This window comes from Corvus hawaiiensis, chromosome 3, assembly GCF_020740725.1.
Source record: "Corvus hawaiiensis isolate bCorHaw1 chromosome 3, bCorHaw1.pri.cur, whole genome shotgun sequence".
In the NCBI taxonomy this organism is placed as follows: Eukaryota; Metazoa; Chordata; class Aves; order Passeriformes; family Corvidae; genus Corvus; species Corvus hawaiiensis.
The window spans coordinates 121,252,174-121,272,518 of record NC_063215.1 but is presented as its reverse complement, the minus strand read 5'-3'; the positions used below and the strand labels follow the sequence as shown (position 1 = coordinate 121,272,518).

The 20,345-nt window shown below is 49.7% G+C and overlaps 1 protein-coding gene across 2 annotated transcripts in view; it reads right to left on the bottom strand.

The window, feature by feature from the left end:
* Window positions 1-20,345, bottom strand: part of SLC24A3 (solute carrier family 24 member 3) — a 117,628-nt gene that overhangs the window by 31,422 nt on the left and 65,861 nt on the right. For both annotated transcript variants that reach the window (XM_048298056.1, XM_048298057.1), the window contains exons 5-7: window positions 17,852-17,936; window positions 15,923-16,026; window positions 4,019-4,093 (exon numbers count right to left, since the gene is read on the bottom strand). In XM_048298056.1, the coding sequence (XP_048154013.1) occupies window positions 4,019-4,093; window positions 15,923-16,026; window positions 17,852-17,936 (264 nt within the window). The remainder of the gene's footprint in view (window positions 1-4,018; window positions 4,094-15,922; window positions 16,027-17,851; window positions 17,937-20,345) is intronic.

The following is a 20,345-nucleotide window of genomic DNA, read 5'->3' as shown; positions in this document are numbered from 1 at the left end:
ATGGGGCTGCATCCCTGTGACCCACTCGGCTGTCTCACCGGACATGGCCTCCTCCCCGCCGGCTCCCGGCCGGACGCCGAGTGACCCGCCAGCGGATCCACAGCAAGCTCCGCAGCTGCTGCCGTGTCCTGCTGGGCCCAGGGCGTTGTTCCCATCAGCTCAGGGTAACCACCACCCCAGCTGACTGTAGCTACTGTGACGGTCCCTCTGGCACACCTGCTGATGGATGGGCAGTGTGGCTTTCCCAGCTGTGCCACGAAGCCTCCTCGGGCAAGGAATGCGCCTCCTCCCTGAGGGAAGCACCAGCGCCATGGCGAGGGGCGTGAGGGAACGACCAGCACCATGGCGAGGGGTGTGAAGGAACAACCAGCGCCTAGGTGAGGGGTGTCAAGGGAGAACCCAGAGCAATGGTGAGGGCTGCGAAGGAAGCAGCAGCACCACGGCGAGGGGTGAGGGAAGGGCGCGCACAGGCAGAGGCCGAAGAGCTGCACTAGCAGTGGCTGAAGGCCTGCACTGGCAGGTGGCCGCTGTGTGCCGTGACCAGGCCCTCCCCCTTGCCGTGCTCCGCCAGCCCTGCCGCTCCCTGCAGCCCCGGTTCTCCTCCCACGGTGGCGGGATGGCTGCGAAGGGGACCCGCAGTGCCGGTGCCTCCGCGGAAGGCTGGAGCTGGAGTCGCACACAGCCCTCGTGGCCTCGGCGACGGGCCGCGGTCCATTTGGCCCTTCCAAAGCACCAGCAGGGAAATGCCGTGCCCTCACCAGGGATTACAGATCCACGGCTGCGCTCCAAGCAAACAGGGGGGAAAAGGAACGAGGCCCTGAAAGCAGAGTGAACACTTCCCCGTGGCCATACAGCCGTAAATAGCAACTCCCGTGTGACAGCCGGCAGGAGGCAAGAGTTACACTGGTTACTGGAAGAAAACATGACCACGAAACATTGCAAATTACAGTTCCCAGTCACTGTGATCCAACCTGACAAGGCCTGTTTTAGGTTACAATGTTTTGGTGTGATGGGACATGAAAGCGTGTGCACTGACTTTTGTAACTAAAAATAGCACCCATCTCCGTTTTGACACTAATGACTCTGACCATGTCCCTTCAAGTTAAGATACACAGGCATCTTTTTCCTTTTAAGAGAATAAGGAGTTAAGTCTTCCCAAGCTCTACAAGAAGACAAGGCAGCATTGTAACATTATAAAGTTAAAAAAAAAAAAAAAAAATCATAGGGCTGAATCAAGATGAATTAAGAACGGTAAATGCGGTTTATCCACTTCTAACCTCTGTGGTTTAGAATTCACTCTCTCTCATCAAATAGCCTGGAGCAGCAAACAGGTGAATCTATACTGCCCTATTTCTTACAACAGCACTGCACTACCTTTTCTAGTACAAATGGAGACAAAGTCATATTAATTCACCCAGCACAGTATCAAGCTTTTAAAGGTTGCTGTAGCTCAGCATTGGAAGGAATATATTTATTTCCCCTCAGGTTTATGTGTTTATGATTAGTAAGGATACCAGTGGAGTGCAACTTTTAACACAGCACCAGTGGCTGCTGTTTAAAATGCCATGAGAACAAACTTCTACAAACAATGTAATTCTTCAAGACTGATGACTCTACTCCAGCTGCAGAGAAGTCTCAATGCCCTCATATGGAAAATTATCCCTGCATACAAAGCACTGAAGTGTCTTCTAAAAGGAGCACACAAATCTTATGAAGGGGAAACCACAGGCAGGTTACACTGTGCTCTGCATGGAGCCTGTGGCTCATCTCCCAGCTGAGCCATGGGGGACTGGAGAGTCGGAATTTGAGCAACAGTGTCCTTCCACCTCAGCTGGATTCTGTCTTAAAAGGACAGGAAAAATTAGAGACACTAGGAAGCCAGGGATTCCTGGGTGAGTGAAGGGAAGGAGAAACTTCTTAAACTGAAGTAGTGTTTGACAGGAGAAATTCTCATGTGCTATCAACAGGGGAGCAATATTGCATACAAAAGGGTCAGTGCATCAGCTAGAGGGAAGCTAAACCTTTAACCACTTAAAATGTTTTCCCTTCCTCCCATCTTTCTCTGTTTTTCCCTAACAGGTGTTTAAGTCATTTGCAATGACTGTTATGGAGTAACATCGAAAGACATTGGGATGCGCTCCACCTCACCCAACCCAAATTATCCAGGTAGGGCTGTAACATGGGAATAGGAGCTCTGGCAATGCCTTCAAGCCCCCTCTAATGCCTGGATTTGCACCATCCTGCTACCCTGGCTGCCTGGAGGGCCTTGAACTCCACCACTGATAAGATGAGCAGAAGAGTGGGCATACAGCTGGAGAGAAGCTAACTCAAAGCTTAGGGAAAAAATAACTGCATCCTGGTATTACGGGGTACACTCCCAAAAGAAAAGGCCTCCTGCACTTCTGTAATGATGAAGAACAGCTTAAACAGAAATAAAGTGTAGGAGAAAAGTCTTAGGAGTAACAGAGATGTCTGTTCTGCAAGCCATACGACTTTCTCATGACACAGAAGACGTAGACAGGAATTTCAGGGGTGTGCTGGACACAAACCAGTAGAGAATTCTTCTCCACATCCTGATGTCCTGATGCGGCCGACTACCACAGGGATGAAGCAGCCATGAAAAAAACCCGCCTTGCTTAAGGAATTTAAAACTGATGACAGAGTTTCAACTCTCAAGAGCTTCAACCAGATTTTCAACTTGTCTGCCTCCATGCAATAAATGAAATGCCCAATCCAAGCACCAGGAGGCTAGGTGCCAGGCAGATGCTCACATCTGTGCTTCCTGTGGAATGAACTAAGAGAATGCCTGCTGGATGTCCTTAAGCTTGTGCAATGGGATTCACTACAATTAGTATGTGCGGCTCTGTTTGTTGTTTAGCAACACTTTTTGGTCTGAGATTACTGTCAAGCTGTCAAAGAAAAAATAAAAGCTTCTTTGTTTTGCAGCTCATTGCTAATAATTATGTAGAAAAGTTATTTTTCACCAGGCACAAAACGGCTGGCCTTGCAATACGGGGAATAAAAGTACAAACAGGTTGAGAAGGATCCTCTGTTTAGGATGAGGCAGATAAAGGCCTCTGCACCTACAGAGCATGTCTGGAGACAGAGGCCACGTGCAGGAGGAAACAAACCAAAACCCACTGTTGAAACACACTAATCACAGTAACCCAGACGGCAGAGATGCAAGTGACCCTCTTCTGACTCTAAAGTCCCCTTCTTGCTGACATATGGAAGTTAACCTCACAAGATCATTCTACCTTTCTTAGGGAATCTAGGCTACTAGGCTGGGCTGGGGCGGGGGGGGGGGGGAAAAAAAGCAACTGTTACCTGGAAATTCAATTTTTACATTTCCTGGCGTTGTTCGGCATTGGTTGCAAAGGTAATGCTAAACTGATAGCAGTGTCTTTAGCTAAAACTTGTGCACACATTTTTTCACTGAATAGCCCAATTCTGAGAGATTTGGAGCGTTTTCTTGATGAACCTGATGAACACTGGGATAGTCCCAGCACTAAGAATTGCTGAAAGTGTAGTCTTTGAGGACTTTCTGTTAGCACGCACTGCCCCTATTACGTGTCGAAAAACTAACCTTAGTGTTTTGCAGGAGCTGTTCAAGACCTCTCTCCTCTGGGCACAAGTGCTGCCTCCTTAGAGGTTAGTTACATGTTTTTTAGGAAGTCATGAAGGTCACTGCCAGGAGAGCACCCCGATCCATGCATCCACTGCAGGGCTGCCCAGGGGCTCAGGACTTGGGTTCAGCTCCACACTCCGTGTCTGCACCGGGCCACCACACCCCACCCCAGCTATCCCTCTGGGCTCTCCGGACACTCCTCCATCTCCTGCCCTCGGGCCAAGCTTCCCAGCAGAAGCAGGGAGACCACAAGCAATTTTCCACAAGCAGAAATCCCCGTGAGTGTTGGAGGTGGGATCTTAGCTACAAGATTGTGATTCCATGGCAGGTTCCCTTTACAGGTGGCAGTAGACATGGGCTCCCGCAGATGAGGAACCTTCAAAAACTTACCACGATGAGTGCAACAACAGACAGTGTGTAGTAGATTGAATCTCTCAAGAGACTCCACGACGACAGTGCAACAACCTGGGAAAAGAGGCAGAGAGAGGATGTCAGCTAGGCTCTCGCCAGAACGCCAGCGTTGTGCCCAGGTTCAGCCTGTCGCTCTGTGGGAGCTGTCCCCCCACGTGCTGGGACTTGAGGAGGAGGCCCAAGATAGGAAACACCTTCTGCAGCTGCCAGGGGAACGAACAGCTGCTGGGGAGACAGGAATGGCCACATCCAAAGTACCAGTGGACTCAGCTGTCCCCCACATCGGGCTGTGTGTCCCCAAGAAGTCTATGAGGGCTGCTGCTTTACAGGAAGGGGCTCAGGCTTTACCAGCACGACCACACTGATGAGTGTTACTGTGTGCATCTACGCAGCTTCTGGGACAAACACTCAAGTCAACACTCCAGCAAAGTGTTACGAACAAAAACCAGGAATTTTTTTTTATACGGAGAATAAAAAAGGGATTACTGTGCAGTTCATGTCACCCGACACCTTCCAAAGCCACAGAAATGAGGAAGAATTCTCACTGCAGGCTGCATGAGCCTGCAATTCAGATCTTAGAAGAAAAAATACCAGTGAACGAGTTAATTCATGAACAGTATTCAAAAGGGCAGATTAAAAGCAGTCATGTGGTGGTAACATCTTCAGTATGATTCTATTTTCTGCAGCTCTAGGAAGTTCCCTCAGTATTTGCCATTTCTGGAGTGCATTTCAAACACTCTGGGTCACATCCTTCAAAAGTGTAAAGCTGAAGGAGGAAGATGGGAGATGGTTCATTTACACTGATTTGGATCTGAACATACACATGAGTATTCTGACCATACCCTCCAGTCATGCTTGTGCATGAATTTGGTCACATGAACAGTAACTTCATTTTCAGTTCTATTTCAGTATTAGCAAAAATAATTTCCCAAATTTCTCTTCGTATTAACTCTTACTATATTGGAATTCTCCAAAACTGCGAGCAAAACAAATGCTGTAAAAAGATACTGACCATTATACTTAAAAAACCCCTCCAGTCTCTTAGCAGTATGGCTTTTTTAAAAATGGGTGTAATTTATGCCCAGTGCAAAGTCTCTTTATGCAACCATTTACGTGTTAGAAACTCCTACCTGAAATAAAAAAGCAGGCCTTTAAAGCCCTTGGGTCAAACCAGAGCTACACCAACTGACAGTACATTTCTAGGCACACAGAGATAGACAAATGGAGATGCTTTCTGAGGGAAATTTCCAAATGTAGAAACATGGAGCTGGGTTCATAATTCTATCCAGAGACCCTCAATTAAATCTCACATCTTATGAGAATGAAGTGTGCCCCTTCATTCTGACTGAGCAAATTCTGAAAGAGAGTTTACAGAACAATTAGACATTATTCCACTCAGCTTTCAGGATGCTGCACAAGGCCCTCTGCACTTTCCTCAGCACAGATGCTGGGGATCTTACAGCTGTAAACTTCAGCTCTGGACACAGAAGTCACATTTCTGAAGCAAACGACAGCCCCCACAGGAACAGGCTCTGTCTCATAACCTCTGTCCCTGGGCTAAGGGGTGCCACCATGCAGCACAGCGCAGCGCAGCTGTGAAAGCAAGGTGCCCGCAGCTGCAAGGCGTCAAGGTAGTCTTCCTCCCGTTCTTTGATATTGTACGATGATCTTGAAGGTGCAGGATAATGTTTTCCCAAGGAATTTTCCTCAGACACCTGAATGAGCACATTATGATCCAGATGCTTAAATGCAGCTCTGTAGCAGGGGCGTGCTGCACAGAACTGACAGACCAAGATCCTGTGGGAATCACAGGGACTCTTGTGCTGACCCCAGATCGGATTGAAGGGAACATGCTCGTGCCTGGCAGGCTGCTCACATTTCACAGACATCTGAGTGGGTCTCCCTGATGCAGTAACTGTGGGGCAATTCAATTTCAGATGTCTTTAGGGCCCAAGTCACCCAGCTGAAGTTTCTGAACCATTTGGTCCATGTGATATAGGGAAGCCGTGCACGTAAGGCAACCGTGCACCGAGGGTGAAAGGAGCTTGTGAGCACCAAGGGCAATGGCAGCGCTCAGCCTGCTGGTCAGAACTGTGTCCTGAGGTAGAACTACCGAGGTCCTGAAGGCCTTGTGCCTTGCAGCCACCAAGGACTCCACATAAATCTTAAAACACCGGAAACCACTTAAACTACAGATCAGCAACACGAAAAAGAAATCAGGGAAGCAATCATCTTGGGTCAAAACATGACCAAAGTCGAGTTTTAAATCAGCAATACTGTCATACTGTAAGCCAGCAGCGAGTGGTCCTGTGGGAGCTGAGCGTAAGGAGGCAGCTGTAGAACCACTGACCTGTCAGTCAGGTGATGTTTCTGCCGTTTGAAGTGAGTGCCTGAAATCCAAACCCCAGACAAGCGCCCCTTGGCTGTCCCTTGACCACTCAGTGGGGACTGAACCCCGTTCCCCTGAGCTGAAAGGAAGAGGTCTGAAGTCAAGGCTTGAATGAGAGCATCCCCGGATGGGTCCACACAAGACACACACAGAGCCTGCTCCCCTGCATGCCACAGCATCATTCTCCTAGGGGTAAACTCACCCGTCATAGATACCTGGTTTGTCATCAGTAAACCTTCACCCTGCAAACTCCTACATGTAACATTTACTACTCAGAATGCTTCCTTCCCTTTCTGAAAGGCTGGTGAGCAGAAAAATCAAGATTCTTCTCAGTTCTAGCTTGATTTCTGAGCTTTGCGACTCCTGAAGCTGTGGCCCCATGCAGCACACACAATCACCTCCATCTAGTACATGTGGAGATCAGCTACCAAAGGGAAAATCCCCCAAGATCAGACACTGGCATCTGCTGGCTGCAGCACTGAAGTTGACCACCCATGGGGCAATATGCCCCATGCCTCGTCCTAGGACTTCGCCTTTTATCCTCTGTAAAACTGACCCTTCTCTCTTCTGCTCTTCCAAATTGTTTCCCTGCTCCTAGCAGCGTAGAAGCTCTTCTCCTGCCCAGGAGATGTCCATCACCAGAGGCCATCCAGCTGGCTGTCTTTTATGGCCTGCTGTGCCCCATGGTGGCAATGGGCCCGAGATGAAGCACATGTGGCAGAACAGGGCTGCTGCTCCCTTGGCAAGGATGTCTGTACTCCTGCTGCAGGAGTCCAGAGGTGTGTGCACTCCTGAGTATTCTGGCTGCTAAACTTCCGGGATAAGCATGTAATCACATCCATGTTCTTCAGGGATCTTCTTCACTCTGAATTGTTTCGGGCGTTTTCCTCATCTCATGGCCTGTTCTTTGCTTGACATTCTCGAGCTGTGATCAGCTACTAACACTGCTAGGAAATGCTAGGCTTTGGAAGCAATCTCCCTAATCTTGTTTTTCTGTTACCCTCTGGCACAGAAGGTCTAGATTTTTAGGTATTAAGAGCTAATAACTTAATTTGCTAATGTGGAGAGGCAGGAATGCTTGGATGAGGGTGTCAAAAGATTAAAGACAATCCCTGTGGCGATTAGCCTAAAGAGCCCACGGAGGTCAACAGAGATGTGCCAGCAGTGAATCCACCACCATCAAAAGGCATCCAGAAGCCGAGAATCCAGGTCAGACCTCATCCTGTCCCTCTTTGATGTGGACTGCACAGAAGTGATTAGGGAAGCTCTCACACCACCCTAGCAGATGCTGGGATCTGGCTTTCGAGCACTCGTCTGTGCTGCCTGACAAAGCTGCTGCTCACCACCATCCCTTGCAAGGCCCTGGCCCATGAGAGCCGGCCAGCAGCGCACTGTGCCAGCTGGATCAGCTGCAGCCAGGTGTGCGGTGGAACCTCCTCACACGCTGCTCCTGGTTTGCAGGAGCTGCCCTCGGAGCCCAGGAGGGGCCCTTTGAAGCCTGCTGGGGTCCCCTCCAGAAGGGGCTGTGCTCCTGACACTACTGTTCAGCAAACCCTCAACACAATTTCAAATCAGCCCCGTGATAACATAGCAGGATCTCATGCCAAAGCAAGAGAAACAACCAACTGTTGGCCACTGTTACAGGAAGCAGTGAACTCAGGTGGAGGTCTGGGATAGATTTTCTGGGAATCAGGCTGGCCATAGCTTGCAGTTAATCCACGTCTTATGCATTTAGAATGACACAAAAATAAAAAGTGCTCTACCTCAGGTATCAGCTCTCATCTCTGAAGAGGATGGGAAGACAAAAGCCAGCAGTGATCTGAAGAATCACAGAACTGTTTAGGTAGGAAAAGCCCTCAAAGCTCACCGAGCCCAACTGTCCCCCCAGCAATGCCAGCAAGGCAACTGCCAGCCCATGTCCCCGAGTGCCACGTCTGCTCAGAGATGGGCCACAGCAGGGCCCATCAGCTGAAGGATCTGAGCCACGCTGAAGAGGGCGAGGACAGGAGGAGCCCCAGGACACGCACGCGTTGTGCCACTCACCCACCCAGACGCAGCCCCTGCACAGCTCCCAGGCGCTGTGGGGACACCGCTCAGTGCTGTGTGGGTCCTGCTCCCTCACCTCCCCAAACGTAACACCAGGAGAAGCACAGTCAGGACTTGTTTAAAGACTGCCTGCTGGGCTCACACTGCCTTACGAACCCTGAAAAGCCAAACATCCCTGACTGCCTTTGGAGAACCTGTCAGGGCCTGATATTTCAGGACAGCCCTGAGAGAGACCAGTCTCTCAGGGCTTCTGTTTCCCTTGACGGGGCACAAGCTCTGCCTTTAAACTTTGCAGCTGATTATTTTAAGAACTCCTTGCTCAGCTCAGGTAATTCCAAGGACCCGGCCACCTGCCTGCTCACTCTCATTGCTCATGGTATCAGTGAAGCATCACAGATTAATGTGAGAGTGTGACAGTGCCTTACTTGTATTGATCTTTACATTAAATTAGGCGCAGATCCGTCTGTGGCTGTCAGCAAGAAGCCATTGCAGAGCCTCTGCACCTTTCCTGGGAGACACACGCAGGACTTTGTGTGGTTTGGAGGGTGGTGGGTTCCTGCTGGCACTTTGACACATCCGTAATTCAGACAGAGAATCAGCCAAGCAGGTCCAACAGGATCTCAGAGGCACCATCTCCCAGCACAGTAGGAATCCTGGTCCCACCCCCCCCCTTGGCACACTGAACCGTTCTGCCACAGCAGATATTTTAGACGGATTCCCGCACAGAAAGCCACTGCTGCCTGTGCAGAGCCCCAGGAAAGCCAGCAGGCAGCCAGCATCGGCCAGAGGCCCCCGTGCTGGGACTGACAGCACAGCGGGATGTCCTGGACCAAGCGACACTCCCTCTATACCCCATGGTCATGTCTGAATATCCCAGGACACTATGAGTATCCAGCTCAGTCTCCAGACCATAATCTTGGCCAAAGACGCCAGGGTCCCACGATGCAGCATTAGGGCTTGCTTGAGGCTTTGACCAATACTGACCACCACTCCCAGCTTCAGCAAAGCACCAAATACGAGCAAGGGTCAGGCCAAAGAACAATCTGGGACTTAAAATACCCGTCTCTCTCAGACAGTTAAAGCAGCCGCGATCTAAGGGAGCTGCTGTGATGAAAGCCTCCTTCCAATTACCAGCCCCTTAATTTTACCTCTGGCTTGCCATTCCCTGCAAAGCTCAGTTGTCACTCTGGCTCCCAGTCCGTACACCGAGCACCAGCTCCATCTATTCTCATTACTTCCCCAAGAATGTCTGCTTTTTTAAGCCTCTCTTGATATTTTCATCACTGCCGCAGCAATCTGTCTCTGTGACATTCTCAGAATGGAAACAGTGGACACTCTCCAAACCTCAGGACAAAGCCAAAAATATTTCCCTGCTCAACTGGTAGTCATAATCATCCATGAGTTATTTGGACCAGCGTGTCTCTTTAGCTCAGATTCCCACAGAGCTGAAGCAGCAGGACCCCAAGGCCTCTGCTGGACCACAGGATCCACAGCAGAATTCAAGGACAGCTGTAGACAGGCGTGCACAGAGTAAACATCTCCCAGTCTCTCCAGACTGGCCAGTCCTTGTCGGAAGTGAAAAACAGATTTTGTGATTTCCCTTGCTTTTACACTATAAACGATCTGAGAAAAAAATCCTACAAATGGCACATCCACAGTATTGATCTGTGTGTAAGTTTTGACAGAGAAAACTTAACCTCAAATGGTGATGGTGTTTTGTGGCAATTAGGAAGTGGCCTTGGTTTGATGCTGTTAGGAATCCATTTGCAACTCTTCTGATTGCCTTGGGCAGCATGCATCTCTGAATTAAGGGTGCCTCTCTATCCTGAAACTCCATCCACACCTCTCTGCCCCGGCTGCAGTCTCAGCACCTTACAGACCGCCTCATGTTCCACAGGACAGCGAGAATGGCACTGCCAGCATCCTCCCTCTGCTTTCCCTGTACCTGGGCTTTCACACAGCACGGCCACGCCAGCAGCTCTAGGTACGTACCCAAGGACCACAGCCTTGGCTTCTGGCACTGCTTCAGTCTGACTTATTAGTCTGTCCCATGTCTGCCACACAGCCCGTCAGTGAAAGATCAGGCCAGCACCAAACCCCAATGTGCCTTGGGCTGTGAGAGCAGTGAACAGTCCCAGCAGCTGGCATTAAGTTCTCCTTAAACTGCTTCCCAAGAGTTTTGCATGTTTTCCACCGATGGTCACAGACCAAGGAAGAAAAAAGCAACAGCATTCCAACTCTTCCCTTTTAAAACTCCTCCACAGTTGAGGAGAAGAAAATAAAAAAGCTCATGAATGCAATCATAAAACTGAAAGTCGGTAACGACTGCAGTCTGAGTTGCGAGTAAAATTGAAGCTTAAAAGATTAAGAGGCATGCAAGCTGGCTGAATGGCAGAAGTGGGGTAAAAAAGATTACAGAAGTCCCAGTTGCTTCATTAGAAAACGTTCTACCAGGTTATTAAACTCCGTTTAGCGTCCTCGTCAATATGCCTAACACTATTTCTCAGGCCTGTTTTCCACAGATTAACCAACAGCAGCTGATAACTCCGAGAGGTGCCTCGACTGGCACAAGTGTTCTGTGACCTGGACAGAGGAGAGCCCGCTGAATTTAGTTTACTTTCTGAGGTAAAAGAATCCCACCGGAACAGAAGGAGGCAGGTCAGCCAGCCAGCCCTTTTCTGCTCCAGTATATTGAGGAACAATGCCTCACCACCAACCTGAACCCTTGACAGAACAAGTAACTGGAAGAACATCTGTGGCACAACCCAGCACTCCTGGTCCCCTGCTCCACCCAGAGAAGCCTGTCTATGTCTGGGGAAAGGTAAAATAGAGAAACTTGGACTCAGCTGACAAACACAGCAGTCAAATACTAATTAACAAGTCAAGCCACGCACATTCAAAATTATGGGATAATGCCAGAGTGACTTGCAACTCATGGTTATACTGCTCCCACTTAGGCACTTCTCACCCTCCATCCTCCTCTGCAACGCTGCAAAAGGCTGGGGGTCAGTGCTGGGAGAGGACAGAGTGGGACAGGATGGTGAGGAGAGAGCAGCAGAGCTGCAAAAACAAGACAAATCCGGATGGGGGAATGTCCAAAACTGAACAAACTCTGCTTGTGCTGGCTTGAATGAGAGCTGAATTAAGCAAGGACTGCTTCCGAGAATGCCGTGTCCTTGCCGCCAAGGACGGTGAGAGGGCAGGGGAAGGAGGGGAGAGCTTGTGAAGCACAAACATGAGCGTGAGAGAAGACAGGACAGAGCGACCAAGGCCTGGAGGGGACCCCAGGCTAAGGTCAAGCTCCCCATACCCAGCTGGCTTGCAAGTATGGAAAAAGCCCGACACAATCCGTCACAGCGCAGACAGCAGCCTCCTCGCTGCTATCCAGCCTGTGTCCCCGTGAATGCTGCTGGACTGCTGTCTGAAGGGCTGCATCTGTTGCTGTTTCCTTCTCCCTCAGTGTTCTCTTACCTCCTCGTTCCCCCCTTGCCAGAAGGAAGCAAAGCAGACACAGCAGCTAAAAAACATTTGGGTTGTGTGCCTTAGCAGCTGCCTACCTGCAGGGAGATGTGCTGGTGTCCCAGGTGTGTGGACAGAGGAGGAAACAGCTGCAGACACATCCAACCTGCACTGCACAGGCAGGTGGGGGAACGAGGACAGCTCCTAACGTATTTCCATATACAGAGATCATCTACAGCTTAAAAATTGCATCTACTGCCTGGATGTGTGTGCTATGCAGAATATTTCAACAGGCTGCAAGAAGAAAGCAGGAAGAGCTTCTGAGGCTCACTGCCACAGGCACAGGGCCTGCATTCACCATCCGCAGGGACAGCTTGAGCTCCCTGTCCAAACATGCCTTGGTCAGACACCTCAACACACACCAGACATGAAGAAGTTCTGCTTCTGCAGAGGCCCAGTTTAAGGTATATTTGAAAGCTCTGATTTTCAGAGTGTGGATGCTGGTTTAGAAAATCCAGCCTTTACTGGAGGGTTCTCATTTGGCCATCAAACACACGAGCAGCCTGCATCCACTGTCACCTTTTGAATCCCTCCAGCCCAAAATCTCTAGAGGAGACGAAAACAGCGGAAAATATGATTTCCCTGGCTGCAGAGCAGACTCCTGTACCTCAAGAGGTGCCTCCCTGGCATGGGTAACATTAGCCAGGAGAGGTCCAGCCAAGGAGACATAGAGCGGAGGAGTGGGGAGAGGAGAAAGGATCAAGACCACTGGAAGAAAGCTGGATGCTCAAAAGACAGCTATGGGTGGATACATGACCCAGGGGAAGAATCTGCTGAAATCTTTTCTACCCAGCCTCAAAAGAAGGAGGGGGAGTGACTAGAAGGAACACCACCCCACTGGCAAAAGCAACCACTAAATGTTAGGAGATGCAGTTAAGTCACTTGCTTGGTTCAGCCAAGGGATGAGGGCAGGGCTCAGGACGGAAGCATTCTGTGCGGCGCCCTGTGGAAGGTGTACCACGAGTGGGAGTGAGGAGAAGAGGGGCTCATATGGCTAAAGGGGCTGAATGCTCCTGAGGAGAGCTGGGCTGTGTGGAGACTGACATGGCCACTCAAACCAAGGCCAGTGCAGCAAGGAAACCCCTGCGGAGCAACGGGAGCAGCACCTGGAGCCAGGACCTGCGAGCATGCCACAGAATGCTATGCACCAGGGGAAAGAGCAGGCCTGTGCCAGCTCTAATTGGCCCCTAAAACGACAAGTTATTCTTTTTTATTTAATCTCTCTGTGCTTTGCTTCCCCATCTTTAAAACATCGCTTCGTCTCACAGAGCTTTGGGGAAATTTAATTAACTGCTCATCAACTGCTCAGCTACAATAGCGATGGGATCGGCAGAAACTCAAGAGGAAACTAATAACTCTGCCTCTGGAACAGGGCTTGAATAGAGCCTGGTAAATAAGGCAGAAGGGCACAGAGCGAACAATAAGAGAAAACAAAATCCTGAGTAGCTGCTCATTAAGTGAGCAAAGTTCATTCTGTGTGCAGAGGGAGGCAGGGAGCCTGTGGAGAACCCGGCAAGGGACCCCACAATTAAAGCCTGGATAACAATGCACACGCACCGGGGGGGCAAATTAAGGGTGCGCAGGGAGCCCTAACACTGCTATTTTCTAACTTTTCAGCGTTTGACTTTCAACCCTCACAATGCTCTTTTAATGCCTTTTTTAGGTGTGCAGTGTTGTACAGAGGCGTGGGCACGCTTCCCTTCTCCTGTTCCAGCAGTGGGACGCTTATTCTGATTTATTCTGAAAAGTGTGCACGTACAGCCAGTGAAAGGCTTGAAAGAATCAACAATTAGGGCTGGTGCTCAAGCAAATGCATACCAGCTTTTTGGGGCTGCACATCTGTTTCTTTTTCTAAACAAGGTGCATGTAACCAAACCCAGTATTTTCTTAAGCCAAAGAACAATACATCCAACACAGGCACATGCAAACCACAACCTGATTTAAAAATAAAACATATCCTGGAGAGAGCTGGTCCATATTTTACAATTCAACTGCTTACCAGTCAAAAAAAAAAAAAAAAAAACAAAACCAAAAAACAACCGAAAAACCAAACCAAAAGAAGGCTTTCTAAAAGAGTGCTGCTGGAAATGCAGCAAAAGGCCCCTGCAGGTCTGAGCTCTGGGATTCCCAGCCCACAGGCAATACGTCTGAAAATCTGAGGGCTCCAGCTGCTCACTCCACAGGTCTGAGCCCAAAAAAACCCATCCTGGAGCACAGCAAGCAGCTTTGACCAACAACCAGCCCCCAGGCTCACCTGGCAACTAAATACTGAGATGCAGGTCCCCAGCAGGACAGAAATCTCACCAACAACCAAATTTACCACCTATGTGAGTGCCTCTGTAGAGACATTGTTAGTAATAGAACCAATTACTATTCATACTAACACAAAACAAATGATGAATCACACCACTAAAAGGGAATGACTTTCTGGTGAAAGGTTGGGAGTGGGAAACAATGAAAAGCACGAACTGATCCAGAGTTTTATCTAAAACATTGGAACTATTGACACTGAGATTTCTTACTTGCTCACTAAAATCACAATTCCACATGGTGACGCCAGCCATTCCAGTGCTCACTCACCCTCTGAGGGTTAAACTGCAGCAAACAGAGGTTATGTGACTTGACAAAACCACACACAAATCACCAGCAGAGTCAAGGAAAACAAAGATGGGGCAAAGCAGTCAAAATCTCAACTCTTGGCTTGAAAGAGACACGCAGACTGTGCTTAGGATGACTTGAACTTCTGAAAGCTACCACGGCTGGAAGGCTGAAGGCGTTTACAAGAGCATTTTGGTTGTGTTGCATCCTTCTGAAACAAGGATCTCCCACCTGTAAAAGGCCTCTCGAGAAGACTGACCTTCTCTGTCAAGCCCCGAACTCTAGCAGGCCTTTTCCACCAAAAGCTGTGGTTTGTGGCCATTTTTTTAGCAGGTTTGAGGCATGCAATCAAATACTGTGGAGAGTAAAAATCAGAGCTGGCTCCTCTGCCACCATGCTAGACACATGCTAATCACCTTCATTTGCATGAAAAAAGCAGCCTGAGAAGGAAGTCCTGTTGATGACAGGAGAACACCTCTGGGGAACACAGCCTCATGCCCTTGGGAAGGCTTCGGTCATTAAAAATTTACCTCAATTAACTGGGTTTTCATAGTACAGAGCTGCAGCAGAACCACTGACACATCGAGCATCTGCAGCTGCCAGCTGCATGTTCCGTGCAAATGAGGACACGTGGTTGGTTAAAAGGCGCTGCTGTGACCTTATCCCAAGGCCCCCTCACACCGAAAATGTTCCCTGTCAGCCTGTAGAAGTTCACGGCTAATGAAAACAGAACTGGATCACAAGGAAAGCCCCCTCTCTCTGCATGCTTTCCCAGACTGACCCAGGTCTCTTCTCCTCAGTTCTTCTTCCACTGCCCTGTGTTGGGAACATGACCCCGCTTCTCCTCTTTACAAGTAAGTCTGCACGGTAACACGTCAAAGAACGTTTATGAGATTGTAAAAATACCTGGCACGTTGGCAAGTGCGAAGGTAAATGCAGATTCAGGTGTTTAATTATACAGTCAATCATGTCTGCAATTCAGACAGCAGCTCAGATCTTACAACCTAATTACTTTAATTTCAGATGAATAGCTTGTGTTGTCGTAAGCGGTTTGACACGCTGGAGAACAGTCACAAACTACACTGGGAGCATACAACCAGCGTTTTATTCCTCTGCCCACCCACACACCTTGGGCACCTCAAAACGCCCGAGCTGACGTTTGCTGCTCTGCTTTTCATTTCAAAAAAGCAGGAGGAACAGCGCCGGGCCCTATTAAAAACAACGAAACCAGAGAAATTTGTGGCAAGGTTGTGAACCTGGCATCTGATTTTGCAGTACAACCAAGGCACAGGGCAAAGCAAGAACTGTAAGGACTCATTAAAAGCTCTCACCTGTCCTGCAAAAAGCCCACACACGCCAATAATACAGAGGATGTTGAATACAGCCGAGCCCACGATGGTTCCAACGCCTACATCTCCTTTTGTGATAAAAACACCTGAAAAATACGTTCAAGAGAAGCCGTGTAAATGGGAAAGAGCAGATTGTATTTTCGCATAAAATTGCAGACCTCACACCCCACTAATGAATCTAAAGGCAGGTACCAGTTCTGCCACTTTTTCTCACATTTCATGGTGCAAACTGCAGAGACTTGCTTTCTGAGGGGACCTGGATGGGTTGTATGATGGGAACCAAGTACCTCAGACCCATCTAAGTTACTAACTTCCTGGTCTTGTGACCTGACATTACAGCAGTACACACCACAGAACACTGCAAGCTCGTGAGAGCAGCTGGCTGGACATAAATCTGCAGGAAACTGTCTCCCATAAGACATTCCTTGGCCAGTGCTCTACTCCTTCCCATATCCCCACCCCAAGAGGTTTCAGGAGGGATGAAGCTTCAGCAGAAGCCAGAGACGGTTCAGAGCTGTCTGGCCATCACATCTACTCACAAGCTGAGTGATGCCTCTCAGGATGAGTTATGGGGCTAAGTTACAAGCTTTTTTCAGAGCTCTTCTGTCAAATTTGGTTAAAATTGGCCAATGAGGATAATGGTGAGGGAGATGAACCGACAGACACACGCATCACGGTGCTGCACAAAACCCTTTCCTTAGTAAGCCAGCCTAAAAATAACACTCCGTCTACCTGCTAGCTGGTGTCAGTCTGTTAAAATTCACCACTTGCTTTTAAGGTTCCAACAGTATTTACCTGCAGTTTACATATTTTTTCCAACTTCATCTTTTCCTCAGAAACACAGAAGCACTCACCAAGTGACCCAGGTTACACCACAGCAGGAAAATGATCTGATGACCAGCTGGGCTTCTCTAAGTCGCCTGAAGGAACCTGGTTTTATTATCATCCTGCACTACCCTTAAATGAAAGACAACCCCAACTTGGTCCAGTTTAAGTTCCCAAATGTTACGGCTCTGCTTGTGTAATCAGACCTCTCCGCAGAGCACACAGCTTTGCACAAATTAACTCGTGCTCTGCATCTGGCAGCCGTGACTGAAAGACAAGTGTCTAGAGAGAGTATCTGAGCTGAGAACTAATTCTGCTTGGTGATGGAGAGCCCTCTGTGCCCTCCCAGCTGCTGCCCTGATGATCCCCTGCCAACAGAGATGTGGGTGAGTCAAACTGCAGGAACACTTCACCCTTGTGCTTAGCTACAGCATCACTCTGTAATGCTGCCTGCAGCCCCCCCTCCCCTCACAGCTGTGGGAGCACCATGAGAGTTTCCTGGGTTTTGCACACTTAGGGACTGCTGAATCCCTTCATTGCGCTTCCCATAAGCAGAGAGTCACTTTGGAAGTGTGATGCTCTGACCAACTTGTTGCTGTGACAAAGCACTTCAAATCCTCCTCTCCTCCCCACTCTGGCTTTTCCAGGGAAAAGTGGTGTTGGAAGACTAACCAGAGGGGAGGAGACGGCAGAGAACCTGCTGCTGAGGACATGAACAGTGTGTCAGGGTACCAACCCAGGAGGCTGGAGGAAATTCTTTCCCAGTGTGCCCTGGAGCTGGCGTGGCAGATGGGGTAGGAAAGCAGACAGGAGAGGATAAGGCTGTAGGTGCAGCCTGGCTAATGGGCAGCTACAGTGAGGTGCCCACTGGTCCTGGCTCGGCAGGGTCACATCCAAGCCCTGCTGTGAGATAATGGCGCTCTCAGAGTCACTTCACCTGGTGAGGACTCCCCACAGTCCGTCCCATGTGTGCCCAGGAAGGATTATAAGAAACCTTGCAGGCACGCAGCAATCCCATTTCAGCTCTGAAAACAGCCAGGGAAACGTGCAGGTTTTGGGAAGCAGCAGCAGCAGCAGGCTCCTTACCTATGACAGATGTGAACAGCTCGGGAGCGGAGCTTCCTGCTGCCATGAAAGTCGCCCCAGCCACATCTTCGCTAAGATGCAAGCGCTGCAGAGAAGCACAGAGTCACTGATTACCACACTGAGCAGCTGAAGGAATCCCACTCCCAACGTTAAACTGCCCGCTGAGAGCGGATACCTGTAAAGTTTAGCGTAAACAAAGGTCAAGTGTAGGGGAAAAGCCACCACGGGCACCGGCTACTGAAGTCAGCACGGCCTGGCAGAGAGGGCAGGTTATGCCAGTGACACCTCTAGAGAGGAGGGGAAGGTCAGCACTCCACACAACAGGAAGGCAGCTTCACCACTCACGGCTCTGTCTGCTCCATGACCCCAGCAACACACACACCCCTTCTCTCTTGCCCTTTGGCCCATTAACGGCAGGGCTGGGGCTCAGGCTTGGTGCACCCCCAGCCACCTCCCCTGGTACTACTTGCGCCTTGGACATTTACCCTCTCCTCACCCCCCTTTCTCCTGGGCTACATCACTTAACCTCCTGTATCTGTCCCTCAGCAGTACCCAGGGACTGTCTAAAATACGGGGGCTTCTGGAAGGGAAAGCACCCACTGTTCTATGCAAACTTCATCAGCACATGCTGCTTCCAAAGATTTCCTTGGTTAATTACACCCTCTATGTTGTCTGCACTCCCACTGCTCCATCTGCACCGGCTGCTGCTCAGCAGATGCCACAAGGCACCCTCCCCTGTTGAAGGGGAGCAACAACCGGCTCCTGCCACACGGCCACCACTCCTCGGCTGTTACTACACCAAGGCAGCAGCTGCCACTGTGGGAGCACAGGAGAGGCAGCCAGGAGCATGGGGAAGGCAGCCCAGGGTGGTTGGAAGTGTCCCTGGCAGCGCTGGCTTTTGAGGCAGCCCCCCCAGCCTGTCAGGACACAGGAAACCTCCCTCTGTCCCTGTTCCCCTGCAACACTTCAGGGCTCCTCTGCTGCTTCATCCTTGCCAAAGCACCTTTGCACAGAGACAAGAGTGCAAAAGTCCTCACAGCAGCCTTTTCTGAAGATTCCACGACAGATATTCCCGGCCCCTAAGGGAGGGTAACTCTATCCACTGACCACACCTTTCTGGGAGAGAGTCAAGCAGGAGCAATAGAACAGTTCAGGTCTGATCCGTTTCTATGACCCATTTTGATAATCTCCAATGACACAGCACCTTTTTCCTGGACAGTAACTTCCCAATACAAGTACTCCAGATCTGGTGTTCAATCGCTGAGCTTTCTCTTTTACACACGGCTGAATGAAAATTGTTACTGTCATCTTACCGGTGGTGCTGGATAACAGGATGGTTCAGAACCACTAGGGCACATGAGGAATTGTTGTGAGAAGACAACAAATAACCAAAAAAAGCAAAGATCTGGGCAAGCAAAAACTGCCTTCTAGGGCCCAGGGGCTTGCAAATACTGCAGCAAATCACACAAGGGAGGGTGTCTGCTTTTTAGGCATCAGATATATGTACAAACTCAAGCACATCCGAGAATTTGTGGGAAGAACAAATGGCACCGTAAGGCTGGCACTTGTTTAACCAACTTCTGGGGCAGGTAGAGACACACAAATCCTGCATGTGCAGAAGAGTTAATGACCGTGAAAGAGGGACCTCTGCAGCCTGCGAGTCCCCTGCTTGTGACTATGAAGTTTACCACCAGTGAAATTAGGAACTGTTAACACTATGCCCAGTGCTTCCTATTGTCATTTGTAAACACAGTCAAGGATAACGTTTCCACTGAGCAGTGCAGGAAACAGAGGTTCAGGGAAGCGATGGAGCTTGTCCACAGCCACTCAGAGCCCCTGGCGGAACTGTAACAGGAGCCAGTGCTCCACAGACCCAGGTCAGGCCTCTGGGCCATGAGTGAGGCTCAATCAAAACACACTCATGGGCGGTATTTAACCATCAGTGCCCAGTCAAGAGAAACAACAATCTCCCTCCATCTCCTGTCTCCCTGCCTCCCTCTGGGTGGCTGGCTTGCCCTTGGGCATATTAACAGCATCCCAAAACACAAGCCTGTCCTGGACACTGCTCACTCAGCTCAGGTTTTGTTCATCTACAGGCACTCACCTGAGCCAGCTTCTAGAGCCACATTTCCCAGTGAGGTTCACTCGCCTGGGAGAGGGGAGATTAAAGAGCTCAGCATGTCTACGTCCCCGGCATCTCCTATCCCCACATCCGCACCAATGTTCCCTCTCCTGAACCTCGCGGCGGGGGGTTCTCCAGATTCAGCCCCAGAGGGTGCAGCAACTTTGCAGGCCAGAAGTTCCTGCCTCGTGTTGTTACCCTTCAGTTACCACCATACTTAAGCACCAAAACAGTGGAATCTCCTGGGGACTTTTTTCCTTGATGATGCAAAGAAGGCCCACAGAGCAGGGTGCTGAACTACAAACGTCAGGTTAGTTTAGAGATGGCTTCCATCAGAGCTGTCAGCACAAATGACCTGTCCTGCCAACTTCC